The 23,702-nt window shown below is 47.3% G+C and overlaps 1 protein-coding gene and 1 long non-coding RNA gene across 2 annotated transcripts in view; both read left to right on the top strand.

The window, feature by feature from the left end:
* PIP4K2B (phosphatidylinositol-5-phosphate 4-kinase type 2 beta) overlaps positions 1-13,671 on the top strand; it is a 37,985-nt gene extending 24,314 nt beyond the window's left edge. The window contains exons 5-10 of the mRNA XM_056548051.1: positions 2,196-2,342; positions 2,427-2,465; positions 4,594-4,707; positions 9,767-10,019; positions 13,319-13,422; positions 13,538-13,671. Coding sequence (XP_056404026.1) covers positions 2,196-2,342; positions 2,427-2,465; positions 4,594-4,707; positions 9,767-10,019; positions 13,319-13,422; positions 13,538-13,618 — 738 coding nt within the window. The 3' untranslated portion in view covers positions 13,619-13,671. The remainder of the gene's footprint in view (positions 1-2,195; positions 2,343-2,426; positions 2,466-4,593; positions 4,708-9,766; positions 10,020-13,318; positions 13,423-13,537) is intronic.
* Positions 13,672-17,115: 3,444 nt separating this feature from the next.
* On the top strand, positions 17,116-19,181 carry LOC130296485 (uncharacterized). Its single transcript, XR_008849223.1, has 2 exons — positions 17,116-18,796; positions 18,900-19,181. It is a non-coding gene; the product is annotated as an uncharacterized LOC130296485 (long non-coding RNA).
* Positions 19,182-23,702: the final 4,521 nt, after the last annotated feature.

Raw genomic sequence — 23,702 nt, 5'->3', positions numbered from 1 at the left:
TCGATCTAGGGCTCCATGTGGTGTCAAAATGATCGCAAGAACGGTGAGCAAAAATTCCAGAATCACACGCGGTGACTTAGTGAATGACCTGCAGAGAGCTGGGACCAAAGTAACAAAGGCTACCATCAGTAACACACTACACCGCCAGGGACTCAAATCATACAGTGCAAGACGTGTCCCCCTGCTTAAGCCAGTACATGTCCGGCCTGTCTGAAGTTTGCTAGAGAGCATTTGGATGATCCAGAAGAGGATTGGGAGAATGTCATATGGTCTGATGAAACCAAAGTAGAACTTTGTGTTTGGAGGAGAAAGAATGCTGAGTCGCATCCAAAGAACACCATACCTACTGTGAAGCATGGGGGTGGAAACATCATGCTTTGGGGACCAGGACGACTGATCTGTGTAAAGGAAAGAATGAATAGGGCCATGTATCGTGAGATTTTGAGTGAAAACCTCCTTCAGCAAGGGCATTGAAGATGAAAGGTGGCTGGGTCTTTCAGCATGACAATGATCCCAAACACACCGCCTAAGCAACAAAGGAGTGGCTTTGTAAGAAGCATTTCAAGGTCCTAGAGTAGCCTAGCCAGTCTCCAGATCTAAACCCCATAGAAAACCTTTGTTGGGAGTTGAAAGTCTGTGTTGCCCAGCAACAGCCCCAAAACATCTCTAGAGGAGATCTGCATGGAGTAATGTATACAAAATACCAGCAACAGTGTGTGAAAACCTTGTGAAGACTTACAGAAAACGTTTGACCTCTGTCATTGCCAACAAAGGGGATATAACAAAGTATTGAGATGAACTTTTGTTATTGACCAAATACTTATTTTCCACCATAATTTACAAATATATTCTTTAAAAATCAGACATTGTGATTTTATGGATTTTTTTTTTTCTTATTATGTCTCTCATAGTTGAGGTTATAACCTATGATGAAAATTACAGGCCTCTCTTACCTTTTTAAAGGACATCTGCAGCGTTACAAACACTTATCCCCTATCCTCAAGATAGGGGATAAGTGTTTGATCGCGGGGGGGGTCCGAACGCTGGGGCCCCCGGCGATCTCCTGTACGGGGCCGCAGCTCTCCCGTGCAGGGGGCGTGCCAGCCGCAGCATGACGTTGCGGCCGGCACGCCTCCTCCATACATCTCTATGGGAGAGGCGGGGAGGCAGCATTCGTGCCTCCCCGCATCCCCTATAGAACTGTATGGGGATGGGGAGGAGACGGGCATCACAGTCGACCTCTAGGTCGACGCTACGCGCCTTAGCGCTCACCATGAGCGCTTATGGCGGCGCCCCTTCCTTCATAATAAGGACTTACACTTGTATGCAGAGCTGTTTTAGTTTTTATACAGAGGTCTGCTTTTTCTTACCGCATTGACCAGTTCTAATCCCAGCGGGGCGCTTCAGACAGTTCAGTTCAGTCCTGTTCGGTCCACGATGAAGCTCGATCTGTCTCCCATCCCCCTCTGACCGGACTCTCTCGTGTTTATGGACTGAGACCAGGGCTGACTTTCGGAGCGCTCACCCGCAGCTGCACGTACTGAAAGGTCTTTCCCTGCAGTATTTCCCTTTCCCTGCAGCCCAGTATTTTTGCGGCTTGCGATGTGAATTTTGGCTTTATTTTTTATTATTTAGTGTTACATTGATGTCTAAGATTTTAACACTTTGAACTATATAGATATTCTTTTATTGTATCAGAATGTTATTTATTTGATTGTCAATATCATTGTCGGTGTATGATTTTTGTGGGCTTGGGTGTATATATAAAGGACGTCACACCCAGCCTCTAATCAGAGGACCTGACGAAGAGGGTGTCCTGGCCCTCGAAACGCGTTGTTCGTTTGCACATGTATAGCTATTAAATCTTTTGTTTGTTATTTTAACAAGTCCATTTCATGTTGGTTACTTGCTAAAGCTAAGTGCACCTGAAGAACTGAGCGGAGAGGGACGTTCACAACACCTTTTCATTGGGGGAAGATTTCTTTCTTTTCCCATCACCATAATCGGTGACAAAGGGATAGAAATGTCTTTTATCCAGCCTTTTCATGAAGGAAACCAGTGCTGCTCGGAGATGAGACTTAACCATTGTGGTGTATGTGTCCTATCAGATCCGTTGGAATGAATTTCTCTTTTAAGAAGGTAACAATGTTGGTGGCTCTTGTGACCACTCACTGTAGAATTCTCTTTCTTTGCAGTTTATTGTGGAGTGTCACGGTAACACTCTTCTCCCTCAGTTCCTTGGTATGTACCGGCTTACAGTAGACGGAGTAGAGACCTACATGGTGGTCACCAGGAACGTGTTTAGCCACCGTCTCGGAGTCCACCGCAAGTATGACTTAAAAGTAGGTGCCTTTCATTATTCTAGGAGGAGTTTAATGTGGTTGTAGTAGTCATGTGTTCATATGTTTCTATGGTTTTCCTCCCAGGGTTCTACTGTGTGCCGAGAAGCCAGTGACAAAGAAAAGGTGAGCAGCAATATTGGTACTGTAACCATAAAGATAAAAAGGTCCAGATTACAAATGATCCATTCTAACTAAGATGCATGATGATACTGATTAAAGGAATTCTCCGGGACTTAAAGGGAAACAAAATCAGCAGATTTTAGCATCTATATAACACTTGGCAATGCATTTTATATAGTGTGTTTGTGTGTGTGTGTGTGTGTGTATATCTATCTATCTATCTATCTATCTATCTATATATATATATATTTATATATATTTATATATATATATATATATATATATATATATATATATATATATATATATGCTAAAATCCTTATCCTCACCATCCCCGTAATGCTTGTGCCCCCAGGGATGGTGAAGATACTAAGTTAGAAAGTACCCCCTGGCCGCTCGGCGAGTAGTCCCTTGGGCGGGGACTTTTACATGCCAACACCCATTACTCCGGCCGTGGCCCCGCCCTGCCAGCTTGAATGACTGCTGGTGTCATCGCTCTGTTCCCTAAGCAGACAGAGCGGCGACGCGAGACGTCATTGAAGCCGCCGGGGCCACGGCCGCAGAAAACGGAGCTGGTAAGTAAAAGTCCCTGCCCAGTTGAGTTGACCACTGGGGACGGGGGGGGGGGGGGGGGCTTTATGACTTAATATCTTCACCATCCTTGGGGGCACAAATGTCCCCCGGGGATGGTGAGGATAACGATTTTAGCATATATAACACTTTGCCAAGCACTATATATGCTAAAATCTGCTGATTGGTTCCCTTTAAAGGAGTTGGCCCGCTAACATCTTAGATTACCTTTCTACAGCATAGGCGATAAGGTCACACTGCGGAATTGCGCAGAAAAAACGGACATTCCACTACAGCAGAGTCTCATTGATTCAATGGGATTCTCCTGCACTGTTAAACGGTAAGAATTTCTGACGTGGAAATTTCGATCCGGTGTCCACAGAAAGAATAGGCAAGAATTCCGCAAGAAAATGCATTGCTGTCTATAAGACAGCGCATTTCCGAGTGGTCCTAGTGCCGGCATGTTAGTGTCAGTGCGGACATTCCACCATGTGAACATAGCCTAAATGTATGATCACTGGCAGCCCAACTGCTGGGATCCCCATTGATCTTGAATGCATGCCCCTTGTGAATGAAGTGGTAGTGCACCTATGTGATTGCCGTACCATTTATTGTGTGAGATTGACAGGGTTATCCTCCCCCTATCTCTGTGCATTCCATAGTTGTCAATTGAGAAGCATTTACACAGGCGACACTCCCACTCCTGGGGATCGTGGCGGTCAGACCTGAAGCTATCATACGTTATACATACACAGTGGTCCCTCAACATACGATGGTAATCCGTTCCAAATGGACCATCGTTTGTTGAAACCATCATATGTTGAGGGATCCGTGCAATGTAAAGTATAGGACAGTGGTCTTGAACCTGCGGACCTCCAGATGTTGCAAAACTACAACACCCAGCATGCCCGGACAGCCAACGGCTGTCCGGGCATGCTGGGAGTTGTAGTTTTACAACATCTGTAGGTCCGCAGGTTGAAGACCACTGGTAGAGGAAGTTGTACTCACCTGTCCCCGCCGCTCCGGACCGTCACCGCTGCCCTGGATGTCGCCTTCCATCGCTGTCGCCGCGTCCCCGGGGTGTCCCCGCCGCTCCGGCAAGGCCTCTGCTTCCCCGGTATCCTCGTTCTCCATCGCCGCCATCACGTCCCTACGCACACCACTCCTATTGGATGACTGGACGGCATCTGCAGCGACATGATGACGTCAATGGAGAGCGCCGACGATGCAGGGAATCCTGAAGAGGACGCACCGGAGCCCCGAGGACAGGTAAGTGATCGTCAGCGGACCACACGGGGCACCGTAAACGGCTATCCGGTGGCAGCTGAAGCAGTCTGCGCTGCCAGATAGCCGTTTATGCGATGGCCCCGACATACAAAAGCATCGTATGTTGATGCTGCCTTCAACATGCGATGGCCTCTGAGAGGCCATCGCATGTTGAAATGATCGTATGTCAGGACCATCGTAGGTCGGGGGGTGGGGGTCACTATATAGTTTATTACTAAGCTGTTTTCTTAGAAAAATGATGCTTCAATCCCCAATCCCCCTCCTCACTCCACAGGCGAAGGATCTACCCACGTTAAAAGACAACGATTTCTTGAATGAAGGGCAGAAGTTGCATGTGGGCGAGGAGAACAAGAAGATTTTCCTTGAGAAGCTGAAAAGAGATGTGGAGGTGAGAGCGAGCAAAAGGCCCAAAATGCGTCTGGGATCTCGTAATAACATTCTTTGTTTCTGTTTTCTTTTTACAGTTTAATTTGTCTTTGTTATTTCAAAAAAACTTTTGACATTTTACAGAAACATGTCAAAAGTTTTGATCGTCCGGGGTCTCCTTGCTGAGACCCCTCCCACTGATAAAAAAGAATAAGCAGGGGGAACGCAGCACTCCCCAGCTCACAGTGATCTCCTTCTAGCGGCCTCTTAGATTTATAATCTTTCCGCTCTTTCTCCTGATCGGTGGTGGTCTCGGGTTATTGAAATGTCAGGGACACTAAATCTATATAAATAAGTCTGATATTCCAGTAAGGCTGCATTCACACCTCCGTTTTCAGCCTACGGCTGGGGGAGGGGGAAAACCGGGCGCTCCCGTACGCCAGCCTGATCGGCGCTGAAATCCATTCCCTTTAATGAGCCGACCGGAGTCAAATGTTATCTCCGTTCGGCAAATTTTTGACCCGTATCCGGTTTTGTGACCGGACCTATGTGACCTTTGTGACCTAAAACCGAAGTATGTTGTATATGTAGGTTTTAGGTCCGGTCAGGAAACCGGATACAGGTCAAAAATAAAGTAAATGGATTTCAGCGCCGATCTGGCCGGGGTACGGGAGCGCCTGGTTTTCCCCTCCCCCAGCCGGATCCGGCAACCGTAGGCTGAAAACGAGGTGTGAATGCAGCCTAAGTGTGAGAAGGCGCAGGACTCCAAGTAAACCTGCAGGGGGGGGGGGGGAGGGAAGGAGGAAGATGGCCGCTTACCAAAGTTGGTTGTGTAACATACACAACAATGTAAAGCAAGTGTCAAACAAGTTCCATCTGCAGCCGTCCTGTGGAGCAATGTATGTGACAGAGAGGACTTCGGAGTTATACAGGATCACCCGGCGCTGATCGGAACAGGAAGAGCAGGACAACAGAGCCTTTAGGTGAGTAACTTTATTGGTCCAGCATGCAACGCGATTCGCTGCGCAGGCGCAGCGAAACGCGTTGCGTGCTGGACCAATAAAGTTTCTCACCTGAAGGCTCCGTTGTCCTGCTCTTCCTGTTCCGATCAGCGCCGGGTGATCCTGTATAAGGCTTCATTCACACCACGTTTTTGCAATACAGTTCCAGTACCAGGTTTTTGATAAAAAAAAAAGAGATTCCTCAAAACCTGACTAAACTGTATCAAGACGTGTGTACAAATTTTAACCTGTTTACGGTTTGAAAAATGATGTCCGATTGCATCTGTTTTTTTAAGAAAAAACGTATACATTTTTAACTTTTCATTCCATTATGAATAAAGTTTCATTTGTTTGATTTGAAATTCCAAGAAAAAAACTGTGCAAAGTCAAAAACTGTACATGGTGAAAACCGGATGGAATCGTACGGGTCTCTACGGTTCCCATTGACTCCCATGTTAAAATAAATAAATAAATAAATAAATAAACAAATGGTTTCAATACAGTTTTTCAACCGGATTCATCGTTTGTCATACGGTTTTCAATGGGGAGTCAATGCATACGGTTTTCAATACGGTTCCGTACAGTTTTCAAATTGAAAAAGTATACGGGAACGGTATTGCAAAAACGTGGCGTGAATGCACCTAAACTCCGAAGTCCTCTCTGTCACATTCCAGTAAGTGTGGTAGGGACATGGAATCCATTATCAAGTCAAGAGATTTCCTGTTGCGCGTTTTACTTTGTAATGTATGATGGTAGTTTGCCGTCCTAGCAGTGAAAGTGTACCCGTCATCCCAAAAAAAAATGTTTTTTAATATATCACTCAGTACCTAATCCTGACTATGTACATCTAATTTTTATGTGTCTAGCACCTTTATTTATTTTTTTAGTTTAGCTCACTAGTCTGAATTCCTCTCAAAGGGAGGGGGCGTGGCCTCACTGTGCAGGTCTCCACCCCCTCCCTCAGTATGCTGTCTGCTCACATCTCCTCTAGCATTAGCAAAACTACAACTCCCAGCTTGTCCTCACTGACAGTAGCGGGACACAAGATGACAGTGGGAGGATTTTTCCTCCAGCTGTGACCTGCACTCACAGCTGTCAATCAAGGAAGTGTCCATGACATAGGTGATGACTCATGGACACAGCAGGACTAGTATGTGTTCAAGCAGGCAGGGGGGGTGGGGGGCAGTAGATTGACTGGCTTTTTTCAGTATGAAATACTGAAAATTTTCTAATGAAAGTAATGGCAAAACCTATTGGTTATACATGCTTTACAACATATCAAAAGTTTTTGTATCTGACAGTGCCCATTTAAGGGGTGGGATTTGTCTGCTTTGGCATAGGACATATCCTTTTAGCAACTCCATCAGAGATATGTGGTTCCAGCCAGAGAATCCAGTTGATAAAGAAGTTGTCCAAGATTAGAAAAAAGTGTCGGGTGAGCCATGGTTTTTGGAAGAACATGGCCAAGGTTGGGTGAGGAATTACAGCTCAGTCTCAGTTACTGCAGTTTATGTTGTTTATAAAAGCAGTATATTCTGCTGCTCTGTGCAGAAATAACCATTCACATTAAAGGGGTACTCAGCTGCTCAGCGTTTGGAACAAACTGTTCCTAACACTGGAGCCGGTGTCGGGAGCTCGTGACTTCATAGCCCCACCCCCTCATGATGTCACACCCCGCCCCCTCAATGCAAGTTTATGGCAGGGGGCGGGGTGGGATGTCATCTGTCATGCCCCCTCTCATAGACTTGCATTGAGGGGGCAGGGCGTGACATCATGAGGGGGCGGGGCTATGACGTCACGAGCTCCTGGCGCCGGCTCCAGTGTTAGGAACAGTTTATTCCAAACGCTGAGCAGCTGAGTACCCCTTTAATACCCTCCATCCTGACATGAGGTTGAGTCTGGCCTTTCACCTTTTTTTGTCTCCAATAACTATTAGTGTCCCTGTCACTTTAAAAAAAACATTTTTTTATAAAATTTACCTATCACACAGACAAAAGTTTTGATCAGTCGGGATGATTAGACCACCTTACTGATCTTCAATTGCCTATTTATCTCACTGCAGAAGACATGCTCCCTTTAAAAAAGCACTTTGCAAATTTTATATTTAAATTTTTTTTTTGCTTATATAGTGCAGCATAGTGTATCACCCACACTAACCTGTCATACAGCCGTGTAGTGCAGGTGATACTGATCACAATGATACTTATGGCGCCCCGAACCGTCGCCTCGTTCCGCCTTAATCCATCTTTTTTGGTATATGCAAATTAGTTGCTTGGGGCATGGGCAGAGCTATGAACCCTGCTTCGGGCTCTGTGACATCATGTTCGCCGGGTGGGCATATGCATAATCCCCCCTCCCTGCTCTCTCTGCCTGTACTGCGCATGCACTTCTTCCTGGGTACACCTGGAAGCGGTGTTCAGCTGAGATTGGCTCCCGACAAAGATGACGTCATGAGGGACAACATAACACAATATTATATTAATATCAATATAATATTGTGTTATGTTGTCCCTCATCCCCCTAGAAATAGGAGGTCTATATTGATGAGGCAGGGATTTCTGTAGAGTACTCGCCTCTACCTTTTTCCCTTTCCCTTGGCATCTAATGGTGCTGTTTTCTATTCTTTTTGTGTGCTAACACTTTGTATCCGTTTTATGTTCTATTCAAGTAAAAGCTAAGTTTTAACATATCTTGAGCCCAAATTGGTCATTTTCTAATAAACTGGATCAATTCATATTAGTCACCAAGGGACCTATATACCATTTGGGACCTGGATACCCTTGACTCATTTCCAGAGATTGTTATTAATATCATTAATTGAGCATTATTGGTTGAGCACAACCCTGACCTATCACAGTTCAGCAGATCTCAGGATCATTGACAGATCTGCCCCAGCATGTTCCGGTCATAGCTGAGAAACAGGTTTTGACACTATGGAAATCCACCCCAGATATCATTGATCTTAATTGCAGTAATATTTGAAGGGGTACTCCGCTGCTCAGCGTATGGAACAAACTGTTCCGAACGCTGGAGCCGGGAGCTCGTGATATCATAGCCCCGCCCCCTCATGATGTCACTTCCCCTCCCATAGAATTGCATTGAGGGGCGGGGCAATGGCGTCACAAGCTCCCGGCTCCAGCGTTCGGAACAGTTAGTTCCAAACGCTGAGCAGCGGAGTACCCCTTTAAAGGAGTTCTCCGGTGAAAATTGACTTATCCCCTATCCACAGGATAGGGGTAAGTAACCGATTGTGGGGGGTCCGACCGCACACGCTCCATTTATTTCTATGAGAGCCCTGAAAACACTAGAGTACAGCTCTCGGGCACCATCGATGCTCCCATAGAAATGAATGGAGCACGTGCTGTCTACTGGTAGACGACACGCGCTCCTCACTGACCACCGGCAATCAGCTACTTATTCCCTATTACTGTGGATAGAGGATAAGTTGATATTCACGGAGTCCTCCTTTTAAAATGTCTTGACATGGAATTCCTTGCGGTTTCTAAGATCTCTACTTGCTCGAAGTTAATTTAATGGGGAACTCCGGTACTAGACCTCTTATCCCCTATCCACAGTGTCTGATAAGTGTCTGATTGCGGTGGGGGGGGGGGGGGTGTCTGGCTTCTGAGATCTCCCCTGCAATCTCTTGCCCAACACCCCGGTAATCCGCATTCACAGAGCGATCTCCCTGGAGATCTGGATTACTGTGTGGACCACAGCCCGAAGCGCTGGTTGACACTCCCCTTCAGATATCTCTATGGGACATCCGGAGATACACAAATCCTGTATCCACATTACTTCCGTAGACATGAATGGAGGGAGCTTGTCGACCACAGACGCCCGAAGCCTAGCACAGCCGGCGTTTTAAACATAAATGCTCAGAACGCCAGGGGGGCGTGTCGCCGATCGCGGGAGTCCCAGCAGTCGTACACCCGCGTTCAGACATCTTATCCCCTATCCTGTGGGATAAGATGTCTAGTACCGGAGTTCCCCTTTAAGCCTCTGTGACCACTATTACCCATGTACTTTTCTGGCTATTACATTGTTCATAGCAGCCATGTCTATACGCTTTCCCTGCAGTTCCTCGCTATACTTAAGATCATGGATTACAGTCTCTTGGTCGGCTTACACGACGTGGACCGGGCAGAGCAGGAAGAGATGGAAGTGGAAGAACGGGCGGATGAAGAAGAGTGCGAAGATGGCACTGGCAACCCCTTATGTTCCTATGGCACTCCCCCAGATAGTCCAGGGAACCTGCTGAACTGCCCTCGCTTCTTTGGGCCTGGTGAATTTGACCCGTCCGTGGATGTTTATGCAATGAAGAGCCATGACAGTGAGTTCGACTATTCTAGTGCATTTATTTCTGTTATAACTAGGGATGTCCTGAAACCATTTTATTCCCCTTATTAGGTAGAAACCCCCAGAAGATATATATATTGGTAGAAATGCCACGTATTAGGTAGAAGCCCCCAGAAGATAGGTAGGTAGGGAATCCCCCTAAAAGGTAGAAACTCCCAGAAGATTATTATGTAGGGAATCTCCCTATTGGGTAGAAGCCCCATCAGGTAGGGAATCTCCTATTAGGTAGAAGCCCCCAGAAGATAGGTAGGTAGGGAATTCCCCTAAAAGGTACAAACTCCCAGAAGATTACTAGGTAGGGAATCTCCCTATTGGGTAGAAGCCCCGTCAGGTAGGGAATCTCCCTATTAGGTAGAATCCCCCAGAAGATAGGTAGGTAGGGAATCCCCCTAAAAGGTAGAAACTCCCAGAAGATTACTAGGTAGGGAATCTCCCTATTGGGTAGAAGCCCCGTCAGGTAGGGAATCTCCCTATTAGGTAGAAGCCCCCAGAAGTTAGGTAGGTAGGGAATCCCCCTAAAAGGTAGAAACTCCCAGAAGATTATTAGGTAGGGAATCTCCCTATTGGGTAGAAGCCCCGTCAGGTAGGGAATCTCCTATTAGGTAGATTACCCCATTTAGTACTTTCCCCCCAATAAGTCCCCTCTAAAAGAAAATTATAAAAAAAATCCAGTATTACAGTACATCCCTAGTTATTACCCTAGGGCAGTTGTCTCGAAAGCGCAGACCTTAGGATGGTGCAAAACTACAACTGCCAGCATGCCCAGACAGCCGTTGGCTGTCTGGGCATGCCGGGAGTTGTAGTTTTGCACCATCCGAAGGTCTGCACTTTCGAGACCACTGCCCTAGGCACTTCCCACACAAAGTTTATTCTCCATCCAAGGTTCTATGATGTCTTTAATACACCCTCTTTGAAATCCAGAGCTGGGTGACCCTGCCCTTTATATAGGTGGCACTAGAATCAGCTTTGGGGAGAGCTAGCGTACATAATTTTTTTGCATGGCGATCTCCACACTCTACCCCTCAGACCTACTGTCCTATGAATGTCCTATTCCGTAACTCGCCAAGTTTGCTTGGCATTTTTCTTGATCCCTCTGCCCATGCAGTTTCCATTGTGAGTCAATGGGTACATTGATGGTTTTTCTCTAAATCAATTGGTGCCAGAAACTTAAACAGATTTGTAAATTACTTCTATTTAAAAATCTTAATCCTTCCAGTACTTATCAGTTGCTGTATGCTCCACAGGAAGTTCTTTTCTTTTTTTTCTGTCTGACCACAGTGCTCTCTGCTGACACCTCTGTCCATATCAGGAACTGTCCACTAGTTCTGGGTTGTATACCGGTTCATACCGAATACCGGTGTGTGTTTTTTTGCAGGATATAAATTTTTTCCTATGAATGAACTATCAGCGCTGTCCCCACATCGGGGGACTAATCATGTTACCCGCAGGCGCTGCTCTCCTTCTCCTGTCAGCCGTGGCGCTGGAAATGAATGAGTTGTGAGCCGCGGTTGCAGGACGGAGAACGAAAGCTGTCACCTCCCCCTGCAAGCGCTGAAAGCCAGTGTGCCGCGGGCGCTGCAGAAGTTCTGATCTGAAGCTCAGCAGCGCCCGCGGCCCACTGGCTTTCTGCGCTTGCAGGGGGAGGTGACAGCTTTTGTTCTCCAAACAGAAGTCCTGCGCCCACGGCTCACAGGAGGAGAAGGAGAGCAGCGCCTGCGGGTAACATGATCAGTCCCCCGACGTGGGGACAGCGCTGCATCGCGGGGGGGGAGGTGCCCGACCGGTATTGTGGTAAAAGGAAAAATTCATATCCTACAGAAAAAACATTCAGTATGAACCGGTATACCGCCCAGAACTAATGGACAGTTCCTGATATGGACAGAGGTGTCAGCAGAGAGCACTGTGGTCAGACAGAAAATAAATTCAAAAAGAACAGAACTTCCTGTGGATCAATACAGCAGCTGATAATTACTGGAAGGATTAAGATTTTTTAATAGAAGTAATTTACAAATCTGTTTAACTTTCTGGAGCCAGTTGATATGAGGGGGAAAAAAAAAAGTTTTTTCACTGGAATACCCCTTTAAGAGTGTCAGTGAAGACCTAAGGCAGTGTTTCGCAACCAGGCTGCCTCCAGCTGTTGCAAAACTACAACTCCCAGCATGCCCGGACAGCCAAAGGCTGTCCGGGCATGCTGGGAGTTGTTGTTTTGCAACAACTGGAGGCACTCTGGTTGGGAAACACTGACCTAAGGATTCACATGGTCTAGAGCCCCCATTGCTGTCACATGACATTAGCAAAGAGAAAAGTATCGCCAACAACTTCTCCCAAATCAGAAGACTGACAGCACGGACCAGGTAAAAGGAACTCTGCGTGTTAAAGAAATACCTACATATTGTAGTTACCCGACGCGTTTCCAGGTCGGTCTGAACTTTTCATCAGGTGAATGCGCTGTCAGTTTCCTGAGTTGGGAGAAGTTGGTTTGTTGCATGTCCACAGGACATCAGGAGAAGCTGCACCCAGAGTGGTGTCTAGCCTTGCCTACTTAAACCGGTTTTGTTTTTAGGTTTTTAAGGTAAAATGTATGGGAAGTGTGTAATACGTTTATCTCTCATGTGGCAGCGCTGCAAGCCATAGCCTGGATGTCCCTCTCTCTGATCCGGAGTGGAATTAGGCTCCTGTCCTACACTCTGTATACATAAGGCTGCGTTCATACAGCCGTCTAGACCCGCCCCGTTCTTCTCCCGTCAAAAATAAAAACTTACTTTAAATTATTTTATTTTTTTAAATAACAATAATGGATGCAAACGGATGTTATCAGTTTGGATCAGTTATTGTTCAGTTAATAAACCAAAAAATAAAAATAATAAAATATTTTTGTTCTGAGCATGCTCAGAAGTCAAAACGGATGCGAACAGGTGACATTAAAGGCTCATCCGTTTTCCATAGACTTTTTAATGTTAAATTTACTGTATCCGTTTTTTTTCTTCCGTTTTTTTGACGGGAGAAAAAAAAAAAAAGTCTTTTCTCCCATAATAATAAAAACGGAGAAATGAGCGCAGACGGATGTAAACTGACTGTAAAAAAAATAAAAATAAAATCCCATTGACATCGATGGGTTTATTCTACAACCATTTGTGATCTGTTTATAAGCAGCAACAACGGAACCTAAATAGGGGGGGGGGGGGAACGGGGACAGACGGCCGTGTGAACGCACCTTTACACGTTGCGAGTTTTTATTGACACTTGTATAACTTGCTTTCTGTCTCCTGAAAGATGCCCCGAAGAAAGAAGTCTACTTTATGGCAATCATTGATATCCTGACGCCATACGATGCCAAGAAGAAAGCCGCGCATGCCGCTAAAACAGTCAAACATGGGGTAAGCTGGGGAAGACATTTTTCAAGCTAAACTCAAGGATTTTTTTTTTTTTTTATTTTTTTTTTTTTTGCCCCTCAACCACTTTTTCCATCAAATGTTTTCTTGTGTCTTACAGGCCGGAGCAGAAATCTCCACGGTGAATCCGGAGCAGTATTCCAAACGCTTCATCGAGTTTATGTCCAACATCCTTGCCTAGCTCTCTGCACTTTCCCAATACGTGTGCCCAGAGAGATTAGCCACATGCTCCTGGTGTGTCTGTATGTGAGTGTGTGTGTGTGTGTCCAAGCGTCTGCATGAGTGTGAGTGAGCTGGTCTGTGCTGCATGCCCCCATCCTATTTGTACTTCCTCCCATTTTGCTAAAAGATCAAGTGTCTTTATCCTCCTCCTCCTTCTCAGTTATAACTTTGTTATACTGAATTTTAAGGGGTACTCCACTGCAACATTTTGTTCCGAACGGTGGGTGTGGGCGGCGGGGGGCGTGACGTTTAGACCACACCGCCTCGTGATGTCATGCCACGCCCCCTCAATTCAAGTCTATGGGAGGGGGCGTGGCCCCCTCCCATAGACTTGCATTGAGGGGGCGTGGTTCGACGTCACAACCCCCGCAGTCCACATCCAGCGTTCGAAACAAAATGTCCCGAACGCTGGGGCAGTGGAATACCCCTCTAGAGGGGTACTCCGGTGTAAAACTTTGGGTGCCTGAAAGTTAAACAGATTTGTAAATTACTTAAATTAAAAAAATCTTAATCCTTCCAGTACTTATTAGCTGCTGAATACTACATAGGAAATTATTTTCTTTTTGGAACACAGAGCTCTCTGCTGACATCATGACCACAGTGCTCTCTGCTGACATCTGTCCATTTTAGGAACTGTCCAGAGCAGCATATGTTTGCTATGGGGATTTTCTCCTACTCTGGATGTCAGCAGAGAGCACCGTGTTCCAAAAAGAAAAGAATTTCCTCTGAAGTATTTAGCAGCTAATATGTACTAGAAGGATTAAGATTTTTTTAATAGAAGTAATTTACAAATCTGTTTAATTTTCTGGCACCAGCTGATTAAAAAAAAAAAAATTCCACTGGAGTACCCCTTTAAAGGGCAACTGTCATGAGGTTTGGGGGATATAACCTAACCACAGTGTGTATGGTGTGTAAAATATGTCTGCAGCCTTACTTTTATCCCCCTTATTACAGCTTTTATTCGCTCAAAAACACTTTTATATGCAGCCACTGACAGTCGGATAGACGCGGCCAGGGGTCTGCTATGCCCCGCGGCCGCCACGCCTATCCCCCGTACACCAGCGCTGGGACCACTGTGTGATTGACACACAGGTCCCAGCGCGTGCGCCCCTTATCTTTCATATGTAAGCGCCGACCGACATTTCTATACAGTTCGAGCGCCCTGTCTGACACCTCCGTGCGCCCGGGCAATACAAGAGGCAGAGAGTGAGCGCCCTGTCTGACACCTCCGTGAGCCCGGGCAATACTAGAGGCAGAGAGTGAGCGCCCTGTCTGACACCTCCGTGCGCCCTGGCTATACTAGAGGCAGAGAGTGAGCGCCCTGTCTGACACCTCCGTGAGCCCGGGCAATACTAGAGGCAGAGAGTGAGCGCCCTGTCTGACACCTCCGTGCGCCCTGGCTATACTAGAGGCAGAGAGTGAGCGCCCTGTCTGACACCTCCGTGTGCCCGGGCAATACAAGAGGCAGAGAGTGAGCGCCCTGTCTGACACCTCCGTGTGCCCGGGCAATACTAGAGGCAGAGAGTGAGCGCCCTGTCTGACACCTCCGTGTGCCCGGGCAATACAAGAGGCAGAGAGTGAGCGCCCTGTCTGACACCTCCGTGTGCCCGGGCAATACAAGAGGCAGAGAGTGAGCGCCCTGTCTGACACCTCCGTGTGCCCGGGCAATACAAGAGGCAGAGAGTGAGCGCCCTGTCTGACACCTCCGTGTGCCCGGGCAATACAAGAGGCAGAGAGTGAGCGCCCTGTCTGACACCTCCGTGTGCCCGGGCAATACAAGAGGCAGAGAGTGAGCGCCCTGTCTGACACCTCCGTGAGCCCGGGCAATACTAGAGGCAGAGAGTGAGCGCCCTGTCTGACACCTCCGTGCGCCCTGGCTATACTAGAGGCAGAGAGTGAGCGCCCTGTCTGACACCTCCGTGAGCCCGGGCAATACTAGAGGCAGAGAGTGAGCGCCCTGTCTGACACCTCCGTGCGCCCTGGCTATACTAGAGGCAGAGAGTGAGCGCCCTGTCTGACACCTCCGTGTGCCCGGGCAATACAAGAGGCAGAGAGTGAGCGCCCTGTCTGACACCTCCGTGTGCCCGGGCAATACTAGAGGCAGAGAGTGAGCGCCCTGTCTGACACCTCCGTGTGCCCGGGCAATACAAGAGGCAGAGAGTGAGCGCCCTGTCTGACACCTCCGTGTGCCCGGGCAATACAAGAGGCAGAGAGTGAGCGCCCTGTCTGACACCTCCGTGTGCCCGGGCAATACAAGAGGCAGAGAGTGAGCGCCCTGTCTGACACCTCCGTGCGCCCGGGCAATACAAGAGGCAGAGAGTGAGCGCCCTGTCTGACACCTCTGTGTGCCCAGGCAATATAGAGGCAGAGAGTGAGCGCCCTGTCTGACACCTCCGTGTGCCCGGGCAATACTAGAGGCAGAGAGTGAGCGCCCTGTCTGACACCTCCGTGTGCCCGGGCAATACTAGAGGCAGAGAGTGAGCGCCCTGTCTGACACCTCCTTGCGCCCGGGCAATACTAGAGGCAGAGAGTGAGCGCCCTGTCTGACACCTCCGTGCGCCCGGACAATACTAGAGGCAGAGAGTGAGCGCCCTGTCTGACACCTCTGTGTGCCCGGGCAATACTAGAGGCAGAGAGTGAGCGCCCTGTCTGACACCTCTGTGTGCCCGGGCAATACTAGAGGCAGAGAGTGAGCGCCCTGTCTGACACCTTCGTGCGCCCTGGCTATACTAGAGGCAGAGAGCGAGCGCGCCCTCTGCCTCTAATGAATGCAGAAGAGCCGCACAGAGACGTCAGAAAGTGGAAGCGAGTGCTCTGTAAAGAAATGTCGGTCGGCGCTTACATATGAAAGATAAGGGGCGCACGCGCTGGGACCTGTGTCAATCATGCAGCGGTCCCAGCGCTGGTGTACGGTAGATAGGCGTGGTGGCCGCGGGGCATAAGCGAACCCCTGGCCGCGTCTATACGACTGTCAGTGGCTGCATATAAAAGTGTTTTTTGAGCTAATAAAGGGATTTTACACCCCATAAACACACTGTGGTTAGGTTATACGCCCCAAACCTCATGACAGTTGCCCTTTAAAGGTCACAGACAGGCTGGTTACTGAGATGTCTTGGTGAATGTCAAGTTGAAGTGCCCCCCCACCCCTACCCAAAACCTTACACCCCTTTAAGTATTTTGTACTGCGCTCCTGCTCGGTGAGCGGTACACGTCCTCGCTGTTACAGAGCTCTTTCCATGAGCTGCCATTCTGGTATTACGGGCTTCAGCATTAATGCACTATTTATTACCATGAAGGTTGGACGTCCCCTCTATAAGACTATAGTAGGATCAGATTGCGCGTGTCCATGTGCAAAAGTTAAAACTACTATGTTTGGTTTCCACTGCCTCACGATTGAGCCTGAAGCAGAGTTTCCCAACCAGGGTGCCTCCAGCTGTTGCAAAACTACAACTCCCAGCATGCCCGGACAGCCGTTGGCTGTCCGGGCATGCTGGGAGCTGTAGTTTTGCAACAGCTGGAGGCACCCTGGTTGGGAAACTCTGGCCTGGAGTCTTGAAAGATAAAGGTAGGGAATCCATCACCAGAAAGAAGCACTGTAGGTGGCGGTGCCAGGCGGCGACACTTTTGTTTTTAACTTGTGCATATAGCAGTATTGTGTAACCACTGTGCAAGGCCTCTCCTGCCGGGGCGGTTGCTATGGGTTACAGCACATGTTCTGCTTATACTGCCTTTTTATTGATATGAATTTAATCTGGGCCAGGATCACGATATAGACAAGTATTTTACCACGATCCGCGTTCTCTGCAGCCAAAGAAACACAATTTACTGAGCCAAAATCCCATACGCTTCAGAAGCCTCCACAAGTCTTCACTAGGGTCCAGAACACTCGTGCAAACAGCGGGATCGGGCCACTATGGTGCAGAACACACACTCGTGCAAGCAGCGTATTGCCGCTCCGAGCAGGCACATGTAAAGGCAGCACACAGCGGTACTTCAGCGGCGGATCCGCAGCTAAATACGCCTGGAAAATCCGCTCGTCTGAACGTGCAGTGTTTCCCAACCAGTGTGCCTCCAGCTGTTGGAAAACTACAACTCCCAGAATGGCAGGACGGTCCCGGCATTCTGGGAGTTGTAGTTTGGCAACTGCATGAGGCACACTGCCTTAATGTTTAGGCTGCTTAAAAATATGTCAGGTTTTTTTAAGGGCTTTTCCCAAGATTACCAATAAAGAAGAACACTTTGGTTATGACAACCATTTTTTTTAATCAGTTGTGCTCAGACCCTGAGTGATCACAAGAACGGCCGTACGCCTCTCTCCCTGCTCTGTAAGAGCAAGATGACCCCATAGACTTGCATTAGAAGACTGTCTGATGCCCCCCCCACCCCCCCCCCATTATGACAATAGGGATCTCATGAGGACTAGAGCAGCAGCCATTTACATTTACTCTCTAGGACCGCTGAAGAGACTCTTGTCAGTCCCATAGAGGGTTAATAAATTGGCAGTGTGTATGGATGACGGCTGTTCTTCACAATGGGGGGGGGGGGGGGGGGATATGAGGCCCCTGTTTGTGATTAGTGGGGGTCTCAATGGTCCTTCTGCCACCAATCAAAGACTTATTCCCTACGCTGTGTTCAAGGTGTATTCTTTGGATAACCCCCTTAAATCAGTAAAGGGGTACTCCGCTACTACGCTGGAGCCGGGAGCTCGTGACGTCATAGCCCCACCCCCTCATTAAGTCATGCCCTGCTCCTCAATGCAAAACTTTCATTGAGGGGGTGGGGACATCATGAGGGGGCGGGGCTATGGCATCACGAGCTCCCTGCGCCGGCTCCTGGGTTCGGAACAGTTTGTTCCAAACGCTGAGGAGCAGACTACCCCTTTAACTTGGTACAGTCTTGTGTCTGTACTGTCTGGCAGACTGTCCACAGCGTCTACCATGAGGGGAAACCATTCATAGAAATTGGATTTTAACCCTTCGGATAGTGTGCATGCCAGGCTATCCTATTCTTGGCATAGGCATCTTTGGTTGAGGTCATGGCATATGATCCATGGGTATTCAGAGTTGGTAGGTAATACCCACCTTAGTGCATAGAACAGAGGCCTTCAGCCTGGACTGGAAATGTGTGGATAAGTGAGGTGTCACTTGTTTGCATGGAAGCCAAGATGGGGATTTACATAATTGAAAGGGGCCGGTCTGTGTCCGAAATCTGCGCATAAGATAGTGAAATACTTCTCAAAGATCCAGAGCAGACCCTTGGCTTTCTGTCATGTCATCTAAAGCGGTGGCCTCCAAACTGTGGACATCCTGTTGGGGCAAAACTGCAACTCCCAGCAAGCTCATAGTTTTGTATCATTTGGAGGTCCACAGATTAAAGACCACTGCTCTAAGGGGTACAAATGCATGGAAGTGAATGGGGTCACGTTGCGACCTACAAATAGCCACAACCTGGCAGCTGCAAAGAAATCTCTCAGGACTGTCGGGATACAGTTGCGGCCACTTTTAAGTCACATCGTGACCCAATTAACTTACATTGGCTGCCATGCACCTAGCTTGGCAATATGCAATTCATGTGTCAGCCAAAATCAATAGCCTAAATCAATGTTTACACATCTTCATACAATAGCAACTCTGTATGGCAGTGTTTTCCAACCAGTGTGCCCCCAGCTGCTGCAAAACTACAACTCTGGAGATGTAGTTTTGCAACAGCTGGAGGCACACTGGTTGGAAAACACTGCTGTATGGGGTTACCCTCTATGAACAACCCCTTGTCTTTGGGCAGCTTCACCCTGTAGAGGCCACTAGTTCTCTGATAGTTTCCTAGCCTAAACACAAGCCATTCAAAGCCAATAGACATCAGTTTACGGATAAAGATGGCCTTAGGCCGGGTTCACACCACGTTTTTGCAATACCGTTACCGTATACTTTTTCAATTTGAAAACTGTACAGTACCGTATTGAAAACCGTATGCATTGACTCTCCATTGAAAACCGGAAGCCAAACAATGCATCAGGTTGTGTCCGTTTTGCATCCTGTACAGTTTTGTCAGTTTTTTTCCCTGTACCCAAAACCGTAGCCTACAACGGTTTTTGGTCTGGGTGAAAAACTGTATTGAAACGTATAAGTGTTTTTCCTTTTTTACCATGGGAGTCAATGGGAACTGTATGTGTGTGTATGGTTCCATCCGGTTTTCCACTTTGATTGAAATTCCAAGAAAAAAAACTGTGCAAACAAGTGAAACTTTATTCATAATGGAGTGAAAAGTTAAAAACGTATACTTTTTTTCTTAAACGGCTGCAACCGGACATCATTTTTCAAACCGTATACGGATTAAAATTTGAACACACTAATACAGTTTAGGCTGCATTCACACTTCGTTTTTACATTACGGGTGCCGGATCCGGCTGGGGGAGGGGCAAACTGGGCTCTCTTGTACCCCAGCCAGACCAGCGCTGAACTCCATTTACTTTAAAGGGAACCAATCATCAGATTTTACCCTATATAACGCTTGGCAAAGATAATGAAGTTATAAACTAGTCACCGCCGCCGCCGTAAGTAGTCACCTGGGCGGGAAGCTCTTCTCATCTACTCCCGTTCTTCGGCCGGGAGCGATGCCCCCTCCGCTTGATTGATGGGCCGCGTCATTGTTCCGCTCACTGAACAGACAGAGCAGAGTGATGACGCGGCCCATCAATCAAGCGGAGGGGGCGTCGCTGCCGGCCGAAGAACAGGAGTAGGTGAGAAGAGCTCCCCCCCCCCGCCCAGGTGATTACTTACGGCGGCGGCGGTGGTGACTAGTTTATAACTTCATATCTTCACCTTCCCTGGGGCAGGAGCGTCCCCCGGAAATGGTGAAAATAAAGATTTTACCCTATATAAACGTTTTGCCAAGCGTTATATAGGGTAAAATCTGATGACTGGTTCCCTTTAATGAGCCAACAGGAGTCAAACAGTGACTCATTTTTACCCGTATCCCGTTTTGTGACCGGACCTAAAACCGTATTATACTAAGGTTTTAGGTCCGGTCAGGAAACCGCATACGGGTCAAAAAGGAGTCGACCGGAGTCACCATTTGACTCCGGTCGGCTCATTAAAAATTAAATGGATTTATGGGCTGATCCGGCTGGGGTACGGGAGACCCCGGTTTGCCCATCCCACAGCCGGATCCGGCACCGTTAATGTAAAAACGAAGTGTGAATGCAGCGTAAGTGAGGTTTTCAGGAAACCGTTTTTTTAAATTAAAATAAAAAACCTGATACAGGAACTGTATTGCAAAAACGTGGTGTGAACCCGGCCTTAGAGAGGCTTATAACAGCACCACACCGCCTGACTAGGGATGAGCGAACTTACAGTAAATTCGATTCGTCATGAACTTCTCGGCTCGGCAGTTGGTCTTTTCCTGCATAAATGAGTTCATCTTTCAGGTGCTCCGGTGGCCTGGAAAAGGTGGATACAGTCCTAGGAGACTCTTTCCTAGGAATGTATCCACCTTTTCCAGCCCACCGGAGCACCTGAAGGCTGAACTAATTTACGCAGGAAAAGTCATCAACTGCCGAGCCGAGAAGTTCGCGATGAATCGAATTTACTGTAAGTTCGCTCATCTCTACGGCTGACCTATACAGACCCCTATAAACTGCATATAATAGAGTGGACCCTAGTGGAGCGTGGTTCATGACTGCAGAAGAACATGCAATCCTGGGCTGCACTTGGTCAATGCATAATAGATTCTAAAACAAAAATTACTTCAGTCACATAGTAGTACAGCAGTGTTTCCCAACTAGGGTGCCTCCAGCTGTGGCCAAACTTCAACTCCCAGCATGCCCGGACAGCCGAAGGCTGTCCGGGCATGCTGGGAGTTGTAGTTTGGCCACAGCTGGAGCCACCCTAGTTGGGAAACACTGTAGTACAGTTTCTTACCATTGCTAGTGTGGTTGCCGGTGATCCATTTTTAACCTGCCTGGCAGCTAAGCGAAGTTAACCCTACTCTTGCCATAACCCCACCCCCACCCCTCGACTTGTTTGTCTTCTAGCGCCCCCCGCTCCCCGACACCCAGATCTAGAACTGGTTTAATAGAAGTGTTCTGTAATCTGTTTACATATGAGGTAGCATTCTGTTACAAATGCTAAATTGTTTTGACAGTATTGTTTTATTAATGCAATTTTTTTTTTTTTTTTGTTTATATATATTTTTTTTTTATTACGGTATTTTTAAAGTAAAGAAAATTAAAAAAGGGATTTTCTTTTTCTGGTCAATTTCTCTCCTAGCTATATAGGAGTTTGACAGCCTATGGTTCCCATTTGCCGCTGCACTACAACCCCCACAGTGTTCTGCCCTGCAGGGTTGGGGGGGAGCCGAGGCTTGTCAGACCCTGTTAGGTCATCTTTTCTTCATGAAATTATCTGTATTTAAAGAATATTACTCATGATATATATGGTTGTCTGACTTTTTATTTTTTATGATCTGTGGTTTGAATGCCAGTGTCCTCCTTAGCATTGTTTTAGACATTTGGGGGGGGGGGGAGCAAAAAAAAAAAAAAAGTACACAGACGATTTTACAGTTGCTTAAATAAACAAACTGACTGGAGATTATTGGGAATACCTCCTGAACCGACTGAGTCACGTCTTCACAGGGAAGGGGTTAATATTCCCACAGACAGAGTTTTGCCAAATTTTTGTTTTCTTTCATCAAATGTAAAACTTGTCAATAAAAGTGAGTGTTCTTGGTTAATCTTGTATCTTGTTTTACTTCTTAAACAGATTTAATTCCTGGTCAACACCTTTTTTTTTAGAACTAACCCAGTAGGTTGTGTGTGGTATTACAGCTCTTCTCCATTCCTGTGAACAACCCCTTTAAGCATGCTGTTCACACCATTTATTCATTTGCCTCTTTTTTTTTTTTTTTTTTTTAAGTCAAGAATACCACTGTTTGCCCCCCCCCCCTTTCCGAACTGTTAGCACGTGTCAAGACCAGTGATGTGAAGGTGGAGCTGGTATTACTACATTAGATAAGGCAGCAGGGAGTCTGTTCTAATGGAAACTACTGGAAGCTCCAGTCAGCATTACAGCACCCCCCCCCCCCCATCTCACTATAGGGATGGAACAGACTGTTTTCAGAGCCTCTGATGTGATGTCACAGTGCTCAGGTATCTCCATCACTCCATTTCAAGTCACTGTTTCAGATCAAGGAGATCCCACACGTCGGACCCCCTGCCATCACACTTATCCTGTGGACAGAGGATAAGTTTTTAGGGTCTGGAACACAGCGGAACTTCCACCTGAAATTAAAGCCCAATACACTTCTCTAGGATTCCGCACTCCCGTTGACACTTCTCCGAAGTGTCAATGGGAATGCGGAATCCCATAAAAGTGTATATTATAAGGCAGACATCACAAGCTTGGTATTAAAGGGGTACTCCGGCGCTAAGACATCTCCTTTGGATAGGGGATAAGATGTCAAATCGCCGGGGTCCCACTGCTGGGGACCCGCAGGATCTAGCGGCTTCCGGAACCGCTGGAGGGCCTCAGGCTGAGTCCAAATCCATCTCGACCACGAGGACGGAGCATAGTGACGTCACGCTCCACCCCCTCAATGCAAGTCTGTTGGAGGGGCGTGACAGTCTATTGGAGGGCCGTCCAGTAATCAGACCCGGAGCGAACACGCTCCGGGGACTGATTCTAATGGGGTCCCCCGCGATCAGGCATCTTATCCCCTATCCTTTTGGATAGAGGATAAGATGTCTTAGCGCCGGAGTACCCCTTTAAAAGGTTTCTTTACATGTGCAGGTTTTTAATACAAACCCAGGAATGGATTTAAAAAAAAAAAAAAAAGAGGAACCCCACTGTTTTCTTTTAAATGTCCTTCATTTATGATTTGTTAAAAACCTAGACGTGAAAAACACTCAAAAGTAGCCAGCCACATCCAAAGAACAATAGTTTCAGCAGGATGGTTATCAGTTATCTGGGTTGGGGGTAACTTGGAACACCCCTATACCAATTTGATATAAGTGAAGGGTGAGGGTAAGGCATGTTAAGATGCAAAACATC

This window comes from Hyla sarda, chromosome 12, assembly GCF_029499605.1.
Source record: "Hyla sarda isolate aHylSar1 chromosome 12, aHylSar1.hap1, whole genome shotgun sequence".
Taxonomy (NCBI): domain Eukaryota; kingdom Metazoa; phylum Chordata; class Amphibia; order Anura; family Hylidae; genus Hyla; species Hyla sarda.
The sequence above is the reverse complement of the archived record's forward strand: the minus strand, read 5'-3'. Positions and strand labels throughout refer to the sequence as shown.